Source organism: Trichechus manatus, unplaced genomic scaffold (genome assembly GCF_000243295.1).
Source record: "Trichechus manatus latirostris isolate Lorelei unplaced genomic scaffold, TriManLat1.0 scaffold00050, whole genome shotgun sequence".
NCBI lineage: Eukaryota > Metazoa > Chordata > Mammalia > Sirenia > Trichechidae > Trichechus > Trichechus manatus.
Window position 1 is genome coordinate 8,449,734 of NW_004443986.1, and position 20,800 is coordinate 8,470,533.

At 39.0% G+C, this 20,800-nt stretch overlaps 1 protein-coding gene across 1 annotated transcript in view; it reads left to right on the top strand.

The window, feature by feature from the left end:
• Nucleotides 1–20,800, top strand: part of LOC101351062 (dynein heavy chain 11, axonemal) — a 334,378-nt gene that overhangs the window by 291,405 nt on the left and 22,173 nt on the right. Inside the window, exons 68-71 of the mRNA XM_023732310.1 lie at nucleotides 2,559–2,786; nucleotides 8,525–8,716; nucleotides 11,362–11,481; nucleotides 18,852–19,094. Coding sequence (XP_023588078.1) covers nucleotides 2,559–2,786; nucleotides 8,525–8,716; nucleotides 11,362–11,481; nucleotides 18,852–19,094 — 783 coding nt within the window. The remainder of the gene's footprint in view (nucleotides 1–2,558; nucleotides 2,787–8,524; nucleotides 8,717–11,361; nucleotides 11,482–18,851; nucleotides 19,095–20,800) is intronic.

Here is a 20,800-nt window from a genome sequence, read left to right on the forward strand (position 1 = left end):
ACACACACACACACACACACACACACACACAGTAATTGGAGGGTGAGATTATCTCAGGCTTTCCATGTCTCAGTTTCCAGATGTTTTTGCTATTCCTTTGACCCACAGGTAGGTAAAAAAGTATAGGACTTTGAAGAGAAGACCAACATAATGGAAACTTGTTACATTGTTTGTAATCTACATTAAATTATATTAGCGTAGGCATATGATATGTATGTACATGTTAATTCTTAACCAAACCCTAGAATGGTTGGTTACTCGTAGTCCCCCAAGGGTATTTAACCAGCATTTCATCAAGATAACATGATAACTATGACAAACAAAACTATAATGGAGTATAGTTTTTTTTGTTTGAATTTTATTTTGTTGTTGAGAATATACACAGCAATTCAGTCGTTTCTACATGTACAATTCAGTGACATTGATCACATTCTTCTAGTGCAAACATTCTCACCCTCCTTTTCTGAGTTGTTCGTCCCGCATTAACATAAACTCACTGCCCCCTAAGGTTCCCATCCAACCTTCCGAGTTGCTGTTGTCACTTTGATCCTGTATAGATAGTTGTTAAGAGAGCACAATGCTGAGGGCAGAGATTCTTTACTAGTTAAGCTAAACTATTGTTTGGTTTCAAGAAGACTTAAGGGGATATTTTTGTTTTAAGTTTTATAAAGATTATCTCAGGGCAATAGTTGCAAGGATTCATCCAGCTTCCATGGCTCCAGAAAGTCTGGAGTCCATGAGAATTTGAAATGCTGTTCTACATTTTCCCCCTTTTGATCAGGATTCTTCTATAGAATCTCTAATCAAAATGTTCAGTAATGGTAGCTGGGCAGCATCCAGTTCTTCTGGTCTCATGGCAAAGGAGGCAGTTGTTCATGGAGGCAATTAGTGACACATTCCATGTCCTTCTCCTATAGTTTTAATAGTTCAACAGTTAGTTTGATAAAGTATAATAACTAAAAGCCAGAAATGGGGTGCTGTCCCCAATCACCCAACTTCACTGTCTCTGACAGAAACGTCCTCTGGTCAGACTCCTACTCATTGGTATATGGACTCAAAAGGCTATAAGGAAAGAAAGATTAGCTGAAAAGGAAAGCAGTCTTTCTCTCTCGGTTAAGATGCTCCAGACAGAACTATGATGAAGGCAGCAGGCTGGCAGTTATCTTTATCTCAGATCCACACCAGATGGTCTATAAATTAGCATAATGGATTTTAAAAATCATTTTTCATTGGTGAAATGCATGATTTTCAAGATGTGTGGACTGGCTAAAAATGTACAGGCACTCGTGCCCTTGCATGAATAAAACACGGAATGTAGCTAGCCCAAGGGCCTGTTACCCACAAGGATGGTTCCCAGGCTGGATGCCAAAGCATGCCTGTGACTTACTTGAAGGTTCTTCTCTCCCTTGACTCCAAACTCACTCCCTGAAATGTGTTTACATTTGTTTCAAGTAAATTTTTCAAGTAGGATATTGTTGTCATCTGTAACACAGAGAGTTAGGAAATAATTGAGTTTACAAAACAGATTTTACAATTGTTTTTGTTCCTTGTCGTATGAGTGAGGCAATTAGGTATGAGATGCACTGTCATTATAATGTAATAGCAAGCATGTTGAGGAAGGAACTTAGAGCCCTTACCTACCAATGTTCAGTATTTACCAAGGGTGGGGTGGCTAATTATTGTGAACAACTGAATTGGCATATGTCTTTTTGCAACAGAACTGTTTCAAAGAAAGGTACCATTACTATTCCTTTCCCTGTTTGCCTTCATTCTCTGTATCTTTGTGGCTGCTATAACCTTAAACATTTTTCTTTGTTGAAAATAATTACATATCTCTGAGGGCAGTGTTTCAGTTACTATGTCAAGAACTTCTCCAAAGCCAGAGAGTATGGGAGGTATGGCCTTTATACCTCTCTCTCAGCACCAACTACCAAGCTATATGGGTGTTTCATATTGGAATTTGTGAATCATAAAACAGAAGAGCAAAGAGTGATGGTGGCAGCATTTGTTTCCTTCGTGGTTTCTGACAACTCTGGGATTTGAGAAAAAACATGTTAGAGTGATTGCTTTCTTTTTCAGCTAGCATTTCTTCCCTTAACTTCCTTTTGAGTCCATATACTAATGAGTAAAGAGTAGAGGAGGTTTCTGTCAGAGACCATGAAGTAGGTAATTGGGAACAACTTCCCATTTCTGGCTTTTAGTTTTTGTATTTTATTAAACTAACCCAGATATGTCTCAGTAATTGGGGTTTGAATTGTAACAAAGAAAAGTATCAGGCAACTCCATCTCAGAAGTGACTGGTGGGTGTTTGGAAGTAGGTAAAAGTGTTGGGAGGAGATTTTAGTTGACAAAGAAAACCTGTGGTGATTTGGAGCATTTAATATGTCAATGCTGAATTGTGTTTTGGCTTTTTTCCCCCATGACTTAAAAATTAAGGAAAATCTAAATCTTGGTTCTCTGAGTTTTCAACACATTCATGAATAGGAAAATGTTGTAATCCTATAATTCAAGTAAAAGACTTCAATTTTACGGGACTTATAAGTCATGCTGTCTTTCAGAATGTCCATTTGGTAGCCAAGTGGCTGGGAACCTTGGAGAAACTTCTTGAAAGATTCAGCCGAGGAAGCCACGGTGATTACAGGGTTTTCATGAGTGCCGAGTCTGCACCTACACCGAATGAGCATATCATCCCTCAAGGACTCCTGGAAAATTCCATTAAAATCACTAACGAACCTCCCACTGGAATGCTGGCCAGTTTGCATGCTGCCCTCTACAACTTTGATCAGGTAAGGAAACAGAACAGCCTGGACTGACAATAAAGTCAGAGTCTTCCCACAAGGCTTTGGGGACCATCACTAACTCATGCATCTCATGAAGAGGGATAAAGGGGAAACTTCGATGTTCTTGTATGTGTGTGTGCACGTGTGCTTTAATCTCTTGAAAAGAATTGCTTGTCATTTCCAATGACTAGGAAATATATTTAGGTTTCACCCTAAAACTAAGAAGACTATAGGCATATGTTTAGTAGAGTGAACTAGGTGCCTTTTTTGAGGAAGCTGCTTTTTGAAGACTAATGTGACAGATTAGTATCTCTTACGCGGGGCCCCTTGTTGTGCAGATGGTTAAGCGCTGGACTACTAGCCGGAAGGTTTGCAGTTTGAATCCACAGAGGCACCTCAGAAAACAGGCCTGGTGATCTGCTTCCAAAAGGTCACAACCTTAAAAACCCTATGGAGCAGTTGTACTCTGCACAGATGGGGTCATCATGAGTGGGAATCAACTTGACTGCAACTAACAGCAACAAGTGTCTCTTATCACAGGAAGAAGAAAAGCCGTTGTTATTCTTGTTTTTGATATTGGTAATGATAATGATGACAATAATGACATAGGAGGAGTTTCAGTATATTTTAGGTCTGGTTTTGATATTAGTAAATTTAAATCCCTCTTTTCAAAATATGTTCATGTTACCTTCTTATTTATATTTAAGTTTTCTTCCAAAATAAAAACAAATAAATTAATACATAAACAAATTTATGATACCTTCCTGGTATCATCCATTACCATTATTCTCCTTATCTAAATTAGCACATCTGTTTGTATCATAAGCTCTTATCAAGGCTTTCAGTTTCCCTTATTGCTATTGCTCTGAGTTCCCATTCTTTCCTCTAATTTCTTGGAAATGCTGGGTAAATGGCACTCTTATGAAGAGAACTGAGCCCTAAAGAGGAAATACATATGGTTTAGTGATGAATATTCAGCCTCCTGTTACAAATTTATCACTCTCTATGAAGCATGCCAGCATGCTTAACTTTTTCTCTAGTACCTCCCAGGCCAATGCCCAAACCAGCATTATGAGGGAATTATAATAATTGGCCACCTAAGAAAACAGGGTTGAAGAATACAGTTAATTACTTAGTTAGATAATTGAGTATTTTGTACCGTACATATACACAGACTATGTAAACAGAACTCACTTAAAAAGTCGAGTTTATTAAATATTTGCAGTATGCTCTTTTATGAAGTATAACAGGCATGTATTTTTTTTATCATCTCTTAATTTATAATATCTGGCTGTTTATGACATTTGCAGGCTCTTTCCCAAAGTTTACAACAGGGGAGTTTGATATATTTAAAGAGGATTTACCCAATTCCCTAAAACAATCATCTTTATTCATGAATACTGAGCATTACATGAACAAACATCTTTCAGTCCAGTTGTCCTTCAGTGTTTTGAGTAAGGACCTCTTTGAGAATCTGATAATAGTATGGATACTCCCCCCCTCCCCAGGAAATGACACATTTTTTTAAAATGCTGCATATTATGATACTGATTCACAGATTCCCCTGAAGTCTATGCATGAATTTCCCAGTTTAGAGCACCTGTGTTAGTCTATTGAAGAAAGTATTGGCTCTTTTGACTGCTGTCTGGAAAGAAACTTATGTCAATGGAAGATTACAATTATGTAAAGACTCTTAAGAACTTTAAGGGGGGAAATATTACTTATCTAGTGGGAAGGATGCTCTGAAATACTAAGACTAAGGCTGATCCTGAGTAGCAAACACAAAGATAAAGTGACTCACTAAATATACCTCTCATCAAACCAATTTTAGCCAAAGCCAACCAAATAAACGAAAACTCTAAAGAAAACTTAAAAACTTTGAGTAGTTTATGAATGCTGACCTGCCATTATGTTAGAAGACAAAGGTGGTTTTATTTAGATTATGTAATTCAAGGGTATTAGCCTGTCTCCCTATGCTTCCTCACTATCTGCAAATAGGTTCCCAGTGGCCTTTTATCAGCTGGAATTAGAGTTATGAGAGAAGTATAAAATTACAGTGATTTGAATAAGATAAAAGCATATTTCTGTCACTTGAGAATTCTGGAGGTAGGTGATTCATAGCTCAGAACCACAAAGTTGCTATCAACGTGAGCCCCTTACAGTTTACCATTCTACCATTTCTAGAATGACACTCATCATCGTGGTCCAGAGTGGCTGCCAGTGTTGCAGCCCTCACATCCATGTTCCTGACAGTAGGATGCAAGAAGGAACAAGGAAGAGGGCAAAGGAAATGTGTTCACTTTCTTTTAAAGATTCTTCTTAGAAGTTAATATACAGTACTTCTACTTCCACTTCATGGTCAAATGTGGTCACAGTGTATTACCTAGCTGCAAGGGGGCTGGGAAAAGTACATTTATCTTGGGCAGCCATGTATGTATGACCAGCTAAAACTCAGGGAGAAGACATTTTAGAGTAGGCAATTAGACACAGACCTCCTCCTTTCCCAGATCTCATTGTACCATCCTGGGCGTTCTGTGTGGCTGTTCGGACCTATCTTCTTGAAGCCTATGATGTGGTCAGAGGGTGGTAAATACTATCTATTTTGATACCCATTTGTGTTAAGTAAAATGAGTCTTAGTTGCTACTTGCTATTACCCAGGTGCCCTACTCAACTAAGAAGTGCACTCATTTGTTTGGGTGTTTTTGTTTTACATGGTTTAACCTTCAAATCAAATTTAAAGTGTATTTTTAATTACTTTCCCCAAATCAGAATTTACCTTCATGTTTGGTATGTTTATTTAGAATTAACAGAGTTTGTTTTATTTAGTGCTTTATTCTCCTGAGCATCCCAGAATATGTAAATCTGATAATTAAGTGACCAAGATGTAAAGAACGGTCTCTTGTAGCATGTTGCCCACCTACACATCTTTCAGCTCAATTGGAGCTGCCTCTTGAAGAAGTTGCCATAGAGGAATACTGTTTTGATTCCTTTCATACCCATATAACCAGGCTGTTTTTTAAAGTAAGAATAGAGATTTGTTTTTCTGTAAAACTTGCAGGCAGAAACAAGTAATTGGTAATTGTGCATGTAAAATTGGTGGTTGTGTGGATACAGGCCTGTTGCTTATATTCAGATGCCTGTTCTCTTTTCACAATGTTGTTCTATATTTTCTGGTATTTGCTCATCCTTTGGTTTGTAAAAATACCACTAGCCTGGAATGTGGAATGGTAGGTAGGGAGACTCATACTTTTTCTTTGGAAAGCCTGATTCATAGTTTCCTCTCACTGCAGTTAAATTATCAAAGCATAATGAATGAGCACTGGCTTGTGATTTTTTTTTTTTTAAACACTGAGGATAAAACCAAATCAGTTATATGAAAGAGAGATTGAGTTAATATACTTCGTTATTATAGTTTTTGGATTTTATGTAGAGTACATGTAATTCGAAGGAGCCCTGGTGGCGCAGTGGGTTAAGCACCCAGGTGCTAACTGAAAGGTTGGTGGTTCAAACCCACCAGCCACTCCATGGGAGAAAGATATGGCAATCTGCTTCCATAAAGATTTACAGCCTTGGAAACCCTATGGGGCAGTTCTACTCTGTCCTGTCGGGTCGCTATGAGTCGAAATCGACTTGACGGCAACGGATTTGGTTTGTTTTTTTGTTTTAAATGTGTAATTCAAGGAGATGTTAAATGACTTGTTAGATCATAATTCCTAAGTGAAATGTTCATAACTTCTATTAGATCACCTCGAATTTTCTTATATTTAAAGTTGATATATTTTTGTATATTCTTTAAGGTTAATTCCAACCGTATGATTTCTCTATTCTTCTTGAATAAGTTTGTCTTTTATTTGATGTTTAGTTGTGCAAAAGCTTTTCTTAATGATTGTATATTTCCAAACCTCATAAATGACTTAAAAATTCCCTAGTCATTTAGAATAACCTAGTGACTTAGTTGGATCTGCACTGTATGCAACCTGGCAAATTCTGGAACTGTATTTGTGGGGAACCCTGGATTCTAATGGAAAGCACCACAGAAAGAAACTAAAAAGCTCCTCTGATCCTAAACCACAAAAAAACAAATTCAGCCTTGGTTGATACCATAAGTTCTCTGGAAGACCAGATCAGAACTCCTAGCCTAAAGGTACTAAATGTACTTTGTAAATGGCCTAAGTGTCTGATTCATTGTAAATGTGGACTGGCTGTAGTTTGACCAGTCTAATGGACCAGGCAGGCAGGTAAAGATTTTGGCCTCATCTTCCCTTCCTGCTTACCACCAGCTAAAGCATCAACTTCTTTTCCCTGATTTCCCTCAGAGAACTGCCTAATCTGAGAATGAGTAAAGTACCACTTTAAACCGTAGATTGGACAGCTGTTTTGCCCCTTTTAATGCTGTGGCTGCTGGGGCCATAACCATACCAAGGCAGAACGCCAGGACTCAACCTTCCTTCCATGTTTTTGGGAAAACTCACAGGCCTAGTACAGGGCCCATGTTTTCAGATCTCCCATATGTTATTCTATCATCCCAACAATGAATTTTACTTTTAGTTCATTGGGAGGAAACCATGCGGCATGGTGATTGTATTAGTTAGGGTACGGGCTAAGCTGCTGTAACAAAGAGAATAAAAAATAGTGGTTTCACCAGATAGAAGCTTGTTTCTCTCACACATAATAGGCAGGTCTGTCCCACGAGATCACCCAGTCACCCAAACTGGTGGGGTGCTTCTGCCATGCCTAACATGGCTTCCAGGGTGGCCCAATCCCCATCATTTTTAGTCCACAGGAAAGGGAAGAGTGACAACCAAGGCAACCAATATCCTTTTAAGCAAATGACGATGCGCACATCAGTTCTGCTCACAGTCTGTTGGCAAGAAGTTTGTCATATGGCACATCTGCCTTCAACAGAGGCTGTGAAACAGTCTTCCAACAGGTGACCATGTGCTCAGCTCATCTCTGGAACCATGGAACCAGGGGAGAATGGGTAGCTGTGGTTAACTAGCATTCTGTCACAGTGATGACGTTAAGAAGATGATTTTGTCATCTATAATTTACAAAGAAAATCATATAGGGGAAAAATGATATCCAGCAGTATTATCACTGGCCAAAATGAACTGTCTTATTTTCTAGTGAGCTTAGAAGCATTCTTGTGAATAACCAAAGCAAAATAAAAAGATTCCTCTGAAATCAACCGACCGGCAAATACCAAATAGATAGTCCCCTTTCTGCTTTCACAGGATCAGTGTTGTTGTTGTTAGTCAAGTCAGCTCCAACTCCTGGCAACTCCATGGACAAGAAAATGAAACATTGCCTAGTCCTACATCATCTTCACAATCATTGGTATGCTCCAGTCCACTGTTTTGGCCACTGTGTACTTTGAGTACCTTCCAACCTAGGGAGCTCATCTTGCAGCCTATATGTAAGACAATATTCTGTTGTGATCCATAGGGTTTTCAATGGCTAATTTTTGGAAGTAGATCACCAGGCCTTTCTTCCTAGTCTGTCTTAGTCTGGAAGCTCTGTTGAAACCTGTCCACCATGGGTGACCCTGCCGACTTCCAGTGTCATAGCAACAGGCCACCACAACATGACAAACCGACAGGTGGTGAATAGGATACGTAGTCATGCTTAAAACTGTGTTAGCTCTGTCCTATAACTCGCTGAGAGTCCTTTATTGAAATCTCAGACTCTTGCTGCTGGAATCTGTACAGATGGATAATCAAACATTTCTTTTCTTCTCTCCCAGGATACACTTGAAATGTGCTCCAAGGAGCAGGAGTTTAAAACCATCCTCTTTTCTCTGTGCTACTTCCATGCCTGTGTCGCTGGGAGACTGCGGTTTGGCCCCCAGGGCTGGAGCCACAGCTATCCCTTCAATCCTGGAGACCTCACCATTTGTGCCAATGTCCTCTACAACTATTTAGAGGCAAACACTAATGTAAGTGCAAGTGGTCAGATAACCTCTTCCAAGGAGTGTACAGAATCGGTCAGTCCTTGGGTGCTATCAAAATGGACCATAATTTCTCTTTTGAAGCTATTATTGAAATAGCTGACACTATATATGCATCTTCTGCCAAGTGTGAAAATAAACCAGATCAAAGGTTTTCCAGTAGTGGATGCTTCAATTTCCTAACATAGGTCAAACCAGTTCCACATCAACAGCTTAGTGCCCAAAAAAAAAAAAAAAAAAGTCCTTCATTATGTTAACAAAAACAGTGGTTTACATGTGCATATATGCCGGATTCATTAGGCAGGTAATGAAGCATTTGCACAAATGTAATTACATACAGCAATTCTGACAGTTCATAACACTGCATTAATAATCACTACAATTAGTTCTGATGATGGAAGCAATTTACAGCGCGTCACATGTATAAATAATGGTGTATTTCTTGCATATGTCATTATTATGTATTAAGGATGCCACCTTGTTGTGACTTTCTCAGTAATGGTCCCCTTGATTTGAAGTTAAAGGTAGATGAATGATTTTATTTCATAGTTAAAATGTGTTTTACAGATGGGGATGGGAATGCTTCATCAAGAATATTTGTGTAAAGTCTTATAGACCCAGTGATTGGATTTCAGAAAAGAACCATTCCTAAGGATTTTCTTGTTTAACCTTTAGAAGGGGAACTTTTTCCATTAAGCCAAATCTCTTCAAATTGGGATATATTTGTCAGAACCAACCACGTATTGTGTTTTAGGCAATACTGTCTTCAAGGGCGTTTAAAATAACCTATCCATGTTTTTAAGTATAAGTGGTTGTTTTATGTTGTTTTGGTAACCATTATTACCGCCATTTTTGTTATCAAAGTTTTCTCAAGCTTCAAAAGGAGTATAGGAGTATGTAATGTACACTTGGTATATAACATTGGTTTGTTTTCCCAAGGAAAGCTATTTGGTATCTATCATTTTAAAAATGTATTAAATTAAAAATTAACTCTGCCTAGTTTGAGCATATTTTTGACCATTCTAACAACAATAATTTTTTTTTGCTTTGATCTCACCAAGTTTTGTTCAAGCCGTTGCACATAAAATTGATGATTACAATAGTTCTGGGTAGGAAAAGAAATTAACCGTTTAATAGTTTTATTCAGTTCCTTCGTAACAGTCCCGTGAGACTGAGACCAGGGCCGTTATCCTATTTCTGCTGAATCCTGTACACAGTTGAGGTAGAAATGAAGGGGTAAGAGAGGGGAGTTGACACTTGCGTTTCTCTCCAGCTCCACATTCTAAGACTTGGTAACACCAGCTGGCCAATTGAATCATTCTGCTTATTCTCCCCCTGGTCTTCCTGGATCAACCTAAACCTTAGGTTTTTAACACCCTCTCATGTCTCTCCTTGCAGTCTTGACCCGAGTCATTTGCCATGCATCACAAAGCAAGTTAGCAGGACTTTGGGATTACAGTAATATGTATACACAGTTTGTTTGTACAAAATGCCCGTTTCAAGAAGGTATATATACAAAGTAGGTCAAGATTTGGTGAAAGAGAATCAGTTATTGAAAAGAAAAGATCCCTAGCTGATTAAAATCTTGAGGGAGATACATGTATAGCAGGCATTAATTGAATGTAATCAGGAAGGGAAGTCAAATTAAGAAGTTTGTGTTTCCTATCCATTTCAGCCCTGTGGAAGGTAATCCATGGACTGGTAGAGAAAGCATATTTCTGTCTAGTCACTTCTCCTTAATTTTTCATTCACATCAAACCAGCTTAAAAGAAAGACATATTTGAGGCTCATTTATTCAAATTCAAATAAACTCGTAGCAAGTACATTGGCATAGTTGAAGTAATTTTACTTGTTCTGTTCTGTCACATCATGCAACAAATGAAGGCTATAATTAAGTTTTTACTTGAACTGTTGGGAGGCATATACTGCCCCTGAGGGTATAAAGGTTCCTGTCTGGAAAGGCTTCATCACAAACTGGCATGTTTTGCAAACCCAGAGGAAGCTAAAGGGTAGCAAAGAGAGGCTTCAAACCCTGCTAAGCCAAATAAAGAGGAGATACAGTGATTTCTTGAATAAAACATAGTAGAGTCATTAGTTACAACCCATAGAATAGTCATTTAGACCAGTCATGCCATAAACCAAGCCCTCAAATCGTTCTGTGGCAAGGGGATACGTTTGCTTAGCCTTTTAGAAAATGATGGAATTCTAAATACACCCCAAATTCAAATTGTATGGATTGTTGTTTCTTTTCCTGAATCAGATCATAAAAACAGATAAAAATCAGGTAATAAAAATATACCATACCTCAAAGCCCTTGAACCGATATCCTCTCTCAAGATTTTTGCATGACACTTTGAATATATAAACTTTCCCTGCATATCATGTTCTAAGAATGATTCAGTTTGCTTTAAAATCTGCATAATAAGCTCAGTAACAGTGAATTTTCACTGAATGTATTAAAACACATTGACAATTCTCCTAAGAAGTTCTAAACAGAAACCCAGACAATTTCTGAACTTCTTTTAAATGCTTGGGTTCAGGGAGGCTGGGAAGCATTGTGCTTTAGAGGCCCGGGTGCCCCTGGTTGGTTGCCCTGAGGCCAGAAGTGGACATTGGTGTGATTTCCCCCTCAGGTCCCATGGGAAGACCTCCGTTATCTCTTTGGTGAGATCATGTATGGGGGCCACATCACAGATGACTGGGATCGAAAGCTCTGTCGGGTGTATTTAGAAGAATTCATGAATCCATCTCTGGTAAGAATTTTTTTTTAATAAATTCACTGAATAGAAAATTCTGTAATGATTTTTTAAATTAGTTTCACTATATAGATGATTCTTGAATGTGTCTGAGGGTTCTTGGTTTTCTGTGAGTGTATTCTGGCCTGCCCTCAAGGGAGTTTGGGAATTTATTAGAAATGCAGAATCTCAGGCCCTACCCAGGACCTCCTGAACTAGAATCTGCGTTTCAACCAGCCACCCAGGTGATTTATATGCATGGTAGAGTGTGCCAAGGTGAAGCCCTCTCACATGTACTGACTCATTTGATCTTTATAATACCCCTGTGAGGTATGCAAAGCTGACGTTTTTACCCCATTTTACAAAGATACTGAGGCATGGTGATTTGCCCCAGGTTACTAAGTTAGTATGGGGAAGAGCTTTAGCTAGAATGTAGCTCTTTTTATTTCAGTTCTAGGACTCATTTCACTGTAATTTTATTTCCCTTCACAGAAGGCATGGAACGATCTAAATTTTGATCACGAACTCCTTACTAAATCTGTGGGCAAGAAAAATGTGGTGATTTGTAAACCCAGTTCTTCCTTCTCCTGTGAGGAGGGGGATAGAGTACCCCTTTATGGGAATTTAAAGCAACCAACCACCCTTTTCCCTCTTTTCATCTTCAATATTTCTTACCAACCCTATGTCTGCATATACGTAAGAAACACCCAAGTGGTTCACGACTAGGGCTGTATTTTCTTGCAAGAGCACTCAGACCTTGTTTCCTATTCCAAAGTAGCTGAAAGAAGTGGCCACACTTTTCTCATGGCTTCTCCCTGTAATGGAATCCCTGGGTGATGCAAATGGTTAATGCACTTGACTGCTAACTGAAAGGCTGCAGGTTCAAGTCCACCCAAAGGCACCTCAGAAAGAAGGTCTGGTGATACTTCCGAAAAAATCAGCCACTGAAACCCTGTGGAGCATAGTTCTACTCTGACACACACAGGTGTGGGGGGGAGGGTTGCCATGAGTCGGAGTCGACTTGACAGCGACTGGTTTCTCCCCCTAATGGTTTCCAAGTTTGTGGGCCTGGTTATTTCTTAGAAACCTACGGCACCGCACACTAGGTCATCTCTACTTCCAGTTGGGCAAGACACCAACGATGTTTACAGCAGTGTCTGAGGTTATTTTTTTTAATATATGAGCGACCTCTTGTTTATAATTTCTCTGAAAACTTTATCTCAGAAAAACATTATAGTTTTGATCACCTTCCTTGAGTCCATTTTGAGAAGTAATATAATTGTGCATTAGAAGGCATGGTGTTTTATACAGACCAACAGAAAATTAGGGACAGATTTTTTTTAACATTTTGTAACAATGCAGGGGGGCAAAAAACAGACTTTTGTGGTGTGTGACCATTATTTAAGTGTTTCTTTAGATTGTGAGTCCCCTGGTCTTTGCTCTGTTCTAATGAGCGGGATTTCACATCAGAAAGACACTTGTAATTTAACACAATTGGAAAGTCACTCCTCCGAAGAGGTCTGGGAGCAAGTTACCATGGAGATGGGGAAGATAAACAGTGCTATGCACTCGACCTTTACAGAGGCTGATTTCTCCGAATGATGGTGGAGGCCAAGGGGCAGAGCAAGGAGCTCCAGCTGACATTTGCTCCTCTGGTTGGGGCCTTCAGATAAGGGGAGAATTACTGTTGCCAAACCAGACAGTCCATTAACCTTGACAAGTCCGAACTCCCATTCAAATAATTGTAAAATAAATACAGGTGGTGAAACCTGAGGGCCATCCCTGGTGTGTGTAAGGTCTTTAGAAGTTTAGGTGCCCGACCTTCTCTACAGATCTGGTAAGGTTTGCAGGACTGAGATGCTTCATTTGCGGTCTTGCATCTTCACTGGATGGTGCTACCATTGTAACACCCCAAAGGAAATTAAAGCACTTACTGGCTTAATCTCAGATGCCCCAAATCCCATTGATTTTGTTCTCACACAGATGTCTCCTGTTCATGTTGTTTATATTATTAGCCACTTGATCTAACACTTCAGCATTGGCAGGACATCTTTTTGCCACTTCTCACTTCGGTGGTTAACTTATTTGGAAATCAGTATCTTTGATTTCACTGGAATATGATCCGAAAAGCAGCCCACTAATGGTGTGAGTTTTAAAGTTCCACTGCTCTTAGCAAAATAAATCAGAATATTCTCAGTGTTACCTGTTAGGAGCATGGGTGAGTTTCCTGTTGGATGGATGAGTCTGCACTCAAAGAGGGTCCCACCCTGCTCCATGACAGTGTCCCTTAGAGGGCCTCTGGCCACAGTTAGGGAGGAGAACAATTTCTCATTTGTGGCTCATATTTGGCAGCGTTAAACAAGTAATACAGTGAATTATTTTTGGAAAATAAAGTATCAGATCACCTTAAAGTTATCATGTGAACCAAAAAACAAACCCATTGCTGTCAAGTCAATTCCAACTCATAGCGACCCTAAAAATTATCACATAGAAAAAATAATTTTGGTGATACAAAGTAACAGGAATATGGGCTATGAAGTAAAAAAAAAAAAAAAAACTTCATAATTCAAGCTCTTTGTTATATTTTCTGTGTGATTTTAAACATATTACTGAACCTCTCTGAGCCTCAGTTACATCATTTATAACATGAGAGTGACCAATTCATGAATTTGTTATCAAGAATAAAGATAAAGCCCTTGCTACAATGTTGGGAACATAATGCTTAATAAATGAGTTATTTTTATGATTATGTAGTATACATTTTCATAATATATATTTCACACTTGACTGTGCTTTATTTAATCTATGATGTAATTGGAACCACATTATTAAATAACTGCTCTGTGCCAGGGTCAGTACCATGTGTCTCATTTCTTCTCCTCCCTACAACCCTGCAAAGTAGGTGTTATTATCCCATTTTATCTAAAAGGAAACTTAGCTCAGAGAGGCCAAGTGACCGGTAAGTAGCAAAACCAAGAGTTGAACTTGCAGTCAGATTCCAAAGGCTACAATCTTTCTCTGCACCACACTGCATTGGTTGGAGTGTCCATCTGTGTGTAGTACTTGGCGCACAGGTTGTAAAAAAAAATTACCTGTGTCTTACTGTGCATGGTGTGGTGGCACAGAGAATGATAATGGAGAATCCAAGAGACCAGGGTTCTAGTTCCAGTTCTGCCACTAACTTGCTGTCCAACTTTGCTTCTGACCTCCCTGTGCCTCAGTTTATTTATTTATAAAATAAAGGTACTGGACTAGAAAATCACTCATCTAAAGACACCATGATAATGTCTTCAACCTTGAGTAATTTCTGAAAATCCTTGACGGCACTTTGGGGCTACGGCATTTTTTACTCAGAAGACCAAGTGTAAAAGCACTTTAGTCTCAGAATGAACTGGGAGCTAGCTTCTTGTCATCCAAGACTACTTGGACGCCATCTAAGATACAACTATTGGTCTTTACTCATTAGAAGCAAAAGAGAAAGAAGGAAACCAAAGTCTCAGAGAAGAAACTAGTCTACAGGGCTAACAGTGTACACAAGCCACAGCCTCATCTATCCTGAGACCAGAAGAAGTAGATGGTGCCTAGCTACCACTACTACTGTGATCACGGCCACAACAGACGGACTTGGATAGAACGGGAGAAAAATGCAGAACAGAACTCAAATTCTCAAGAGTCCAGACTTACTGGGCCAGTTGAGACTGGAGGATTCCCTGAGACTGTCATCGGAGATACTCTTTAAACCTTGAACAAACTATCCGCTGAGGTCACTTTTTAGCAAAATAACAGCTTGGCACACAAAATAAATGATATTACCCGTGAGGACAGGGCTCCATTAAAAAACCTCTGTATGATGGGGGGCACAGTTATAGATACTTCCTAGACATAACCAAAACCCTCACAGGATTAGATTACTGATTTTGAAGGTTTAGGACTATAGTCTCGTGGGACAACTCGGTCAGCTGACATAACATGGTTCATAAAGATAATGTTCCACATCCTGGTTTGGTGAGTAGCGTCTAGGATCTTAAAAGCTTGCAAGTGGCCATCTAAGGTAAAACTATTGGTCTCTACTCATCTGGAACAAAAGAGAATGAAGAAAACCAAAAATCAAAGAAGAAATTAGTCCATAGGACTAATAGCTTATATGAACCATGGCCTCATCTAGCCTGAGACCAGAAGAACAACATGGTGCCCAGGTACCACTTCTGACCAGGGATACAATAGACGGTCCCAGACAGCAAGGGAGAAAAATGTAGAACAAAACTCAAATTCTTAAAAAACGCTAGACTTACTGGATTGATAGAGACTAGAGGAACCCCCAAGACTATTGCCCTAAGATACCCTTTGAACTTGTAATTAAAGCCACTCCCGATGGTCATCTTTCATCCAAACAATAGATTGGCTTATCAAATAAACAATATCACCCACGAATACTGTGCCCCCTTAAATAATCAATTATATGAGACCAAATGGTCAACACTGACCATAAAACAAAGATGAGAAGCTAAAGAGAGGCAGGGAAGCTAGATTAATGGAAACAGAACAAAAAGAATAGAAATAATGAGAATGTTGGCACATTCTAAAACATGTAACCAATGTCATGGAACAGGTTGTAAAAAATTGTTAAATGGAAGCCTAATTTGCTATGTAAACTTTCACCTAAAACACGATTAAAAAAAAAATCATATTAAGCCACACAAAAAAAATCTATGAGACCAAAAGGTCAACAATTACTCTAAAACAAAGATAAGAGAAGGGGAGGGGCAGGGAAACCAGAGTAGTTGAAACAGAACAACCAGAATGCAATTAATGAGAATGTTGACACATTGTGGAAAATGCAACTAATATCACTGAACGACTTGTGTAGAGATTGTCAAATGGGAACCTAATTTGCTGTGTAAACTTTCACATAAAACACAATAACATTATTTAAAAAAAAAAAAAAAAAAGACTAGTTGGAGAGGCAGTGGAGGAGGTGAGATTTTGATTGAATGCTAGAAAGGAAAATGTAAAAATGTAACAGTCCTGTGAGGTCTGCATGGTGGCGGGGTGCTGGTTTTCCCAGTTTCTAAAGGTTATGCCTGTTAACGTGGCTGGCACTGATTTCTGCAAAGGTGATTCCAATCATTGGTGATTTTTTTCATGATATAGAGGCTCATTCTCCCTGAGCATGATTCTGTTTAACAGCTTTATTGAGATATAATTTATACACTATAAAATTGCCAATTTAAGTTGTACAATTCAGAGGTTCTTAGTACATTCACAGAGTTGTAGAATTATTGCCACAACCAATTTTAGAACATTTTCCTTGCCCCAAAAAGAAACCCTGTACCCATTAGTGGTCACTTCTGATTCCCGCCAGCTCCAAGCAACCACTAATCTACTTTCTTATAGATTTGTCCAATCTGGACATTTCATGGAGCCCTGGTGGTGCAATGGTTAAGAGCTGTATCGAGCTATGGCTGCTAATCAAAAGGTTGGCAGTTCAAATCTACCAGCCGCTCCTTGGAAACCTTGTGAGGCAGGTCTACTCTGTCCTGTAGGGTTGCTAGGAGTCAGAATCAACTCGGCAACATTTCATATAAATGGAATCATACAACATGTGGTCTTTTGTGACTGACTTTTGTCATACAGCTTGCTGTTTTTAAGGTTCACCCATGTTGTGAAACTTCATTCTTTTTATGGTTGAATAATATTTTATGTACATACCACGTTTTGTTTATTCATTCATAAGGTAATGAACATTGGGTTGTTTCCACTTTTTGGCTATTGTGACTGATGCTGCTATAAACATTAGTGTACAAGTTTTTCTGTTGTCATATGTTGTCATCTCTGTTGAGTATACAAAAGGAGCCCTGATGGCACAAATGGGTAAGCACTCGAGTGCTAACCAAAAGCTGATTGTTCAAACCCACCCAGCAGCTCTGCAAGAGAAAGACCTGGTAATCTGCTTCTGCAAAGATTACAGCCAAGAATTCCCTTTTCACTTTGTCTCTGGGTGACAGTGAGGGGACCAGATGGCATAACACAGTTACAGAGACAAACTTCACTTTCAGAAAGTGATTTAGAAAATAGCTGTATTTGGTAATACTTAAAAAATAACATTCCCCTGTATATTTAAGTGCCTGTAGATAGAATTTGTGGCAAGAGAAACTGGGAAAATTAAAACAGAGGTGTTAACAGCTCCCGGGAACCAGAGAGCAATCAGAAAAAACAAAATCTGAGATTATGTTGAGTTAATAGAAAATTAAAAGCATTGATGCACTCTGTTTATGGCTGGTCAGGCCCATAAATTCTTTTGTTACATTTTGAAGGTCTAGATTCTAATTTTTAGAGGGTTTGGAGTAGCTGCTCACATTGCCTTTGTTCAGAACATTTCCTCTGTACAGACTGTCTACCCTCTACTGCAGCCTTCATGGAGGGGAAGGCCCTGACAAACGCCCGATTACCCCCGGCCTTTCAGTCATTAGGCAGCTGTGTATTAAGCTCTAGTATGTGCCAGCAGGAATCCCTGGATGGTGAAAACGATTAACATGCTTGGCCACTAACCGAAAGCTTGGAGGTTGGAGTCCACTCAGAGGCTCCTTGGAAGAAATGCCTAGAGACCTACTTCTGAAAAACCAGCTATTGAAAACCCTATGTATGGAGCACAGTTCTACTCTGGCGTACGTGGGGTCATCATGAGTTGGAATTCACTCGATGGCACCTTTTTTTTAATGTGCCAGCGACTGTCCCAGGGTCTGTGGATCTTGAGATGAGTAACACAGACTCTACCCTGAGTAGCTCCAATTCCTGAGGTAATGGCATTGATTTGACTCTTAGCATATACTGTCCTATAAAATGTTAGAGGCACACTTACATATATTTTTCAATATATACACATAGAATTATTGATGTTTATAAAATTCATATGTATCATCTATAAAATGATTGGAAGCGGTATTGTGGAATGCCCGTGGTACACAGGAATAGCATAGGCTATACAGTCCTACTAAAATGAGTTCAGAAGTAAGATTAAAATGAAAGCTCTGCCTGGGCAAGTTGCTGGTTGGGAGAATTCAGGGAATTAAACCATGTAGAAGTTAACACACACTCGATGGCTCACACTTGTTCCTTCCTGCATGTGCATGTATCATGCTGTCCTGAGCAAACTACAGTGTTCTTATAGATAGGAATCATGTGTGTTCCTTTGGAATCCTCCCCAGAGCTCTGCCTGGTGCCATACATATTGCGGAATGATTCAAAAGAGTCATGACACATTTTAGAGAGTCTCCTATGCATCCTGCATTGTGCTAGGACCTTCTTGCCAGGGAGCTCTCAAAGAATTTAGGAAGAGAAGATCGATGTCTGCCACATTTGCCATAACCAGCTTTTCCTTGTGGCTGAAGGTTGAAGATGAGCTTATGCTGGCACCAGGATTTGCAGCCCCACCCAACCTGGATTATTCAGGCTACCACCAGTACATAGAGGAGATGCTTCCTCCAGAGAGCCCAGCACTGTACGGCCTCCACCCAAATGCTGAGATAGAATTCCTGACAGTGACATCCAACACTCTCTTCAGGACCTTGCTGGAGATGCAGCCTAGGAATGCACTCAGCAGTGAGGAACTGGGACAGTCTACAGAAGACAAGGTAGCGGGTCTTTTTTTTTAAATTGAGGTGTAACTTATATACAGTGAAATGGACTAACCGCAAGTATACAACTCCATATACACTCGTGTAACTATCACCCAGATCAAAATATAGAACGTTTCCAACATTCCAGGACACGCCTGCCCTTACTAGTCAATTCACCTTCCCACCTTCCAGAGGTAACCACTATCACCATAATCCTGGCCTCTATCACCACAGACTAGCTTTGCCTGCTTTTGAACTTCAGATAAATGGAGGCATACAGTATGCACCCTTTTATGTCTGGCTCCCTTTCACTCCACATTACATTTGTGAGATTCATCCATGTTGTTGCATGTACCAATGGTTCACTATTGTTTGGTTTTCTGTTGTATGAATATACAATTCTTTATCCATTCATTTCAGATATTTGGGTTTTCTTCTAGTGTTTCACTGTTCTGAGTAACACAGTCATGAACATTCTTGTCAAGTCTTTGTCAAGAGACAAAGGTTAACTCCAAACATAGCACTCAGTTCTCTACATCCAAAAGTGGAATTGCTGGCTTACGTAGTATGTTTAGCTTTAGTAGACACTCCCAGTTTTCCAAAGTGATTGTACCAATTACTCTCTCACCAGCATTATGAATTCCAGTTGCTCCACCCCGTTATCATTTTGTTAGGCATAGTGATATCTCATTGTGGTTTTAATCTTAACGTTCTTCAGGAATAATGTTGGGTGTCTTTTCATATGCTCTAGTGTGAAGTGCCTGTTCAAGTCACTGGCTCAATTTTTAATTAGGTTGTCAGTGTTTTTCTTATTGATCTGTAGGAATGCTTTATATATTCTGGATGTGTCCTTTGCCAGATGTATGTATTGCAAATTCTTCTCTAAATATGTGGCTTGCCTTTCACTCTCAATGTGTTTTTTGCTTCATCATTTTGTTACAGTATCATTTTTAAATTATCCTGGGAGATTGGCATTATTATTATTATGCAGATATTTAATTCCCTAAGAGGATAGGAAGAGGAATGGAGATGGACTTTTTTTTTTTAAGTTACAGATTAAAATCTTATTTCTAATTAAGTATCAGAAACCTGAATAATTGATTTTTTTTCCCCCAAACAAATTGCTCCTCCTTTCTCTCTTAAAATTACTATTCAGGATTGGATTGACAAGAATTCAGGTGGTTGGAACTCATTACACATCAGACCTAATTACAGTGAGGTCCCAGAACTTGTATATATTCTTGAAATTTTTCAGTTATTTCTTGAAAGAAGGCCATTGTTGAGACACTTGTTTGTAAATTAGAAGTTTTAGAATTTTTTGGTGTAGCATGTTTTATCCTATATGCTAACATCTTCTCTATAAGAATTTGTTATATTTCTTTCAAAGAAAATGAACAAGGCAAAAATAATTGGGAAAAAATTATAGCGTTAATAGAAGCAGATAGGTGGATGAGGTATTCTTCTGGTTTTTGCACTTCTGTCTTTCCGTCAAGGAAGCTGATCATTAAACCAGAAAATGCAAACTAAATGAAGTAAAGATGCATTAACACCTCAGGTAGGCAAATAGATTGTAACAACTACCACTGACTAAGCACTTATTATTATATGCTAGGCACTACAGAAAATTAATTACAAATATGCCATTTAATCTTCAATAGCTCCGAGCAGTATCAGGATCCCTATTTTAGAGGTTAACTTAGAGAAGTGAGGTGACTTGCCAA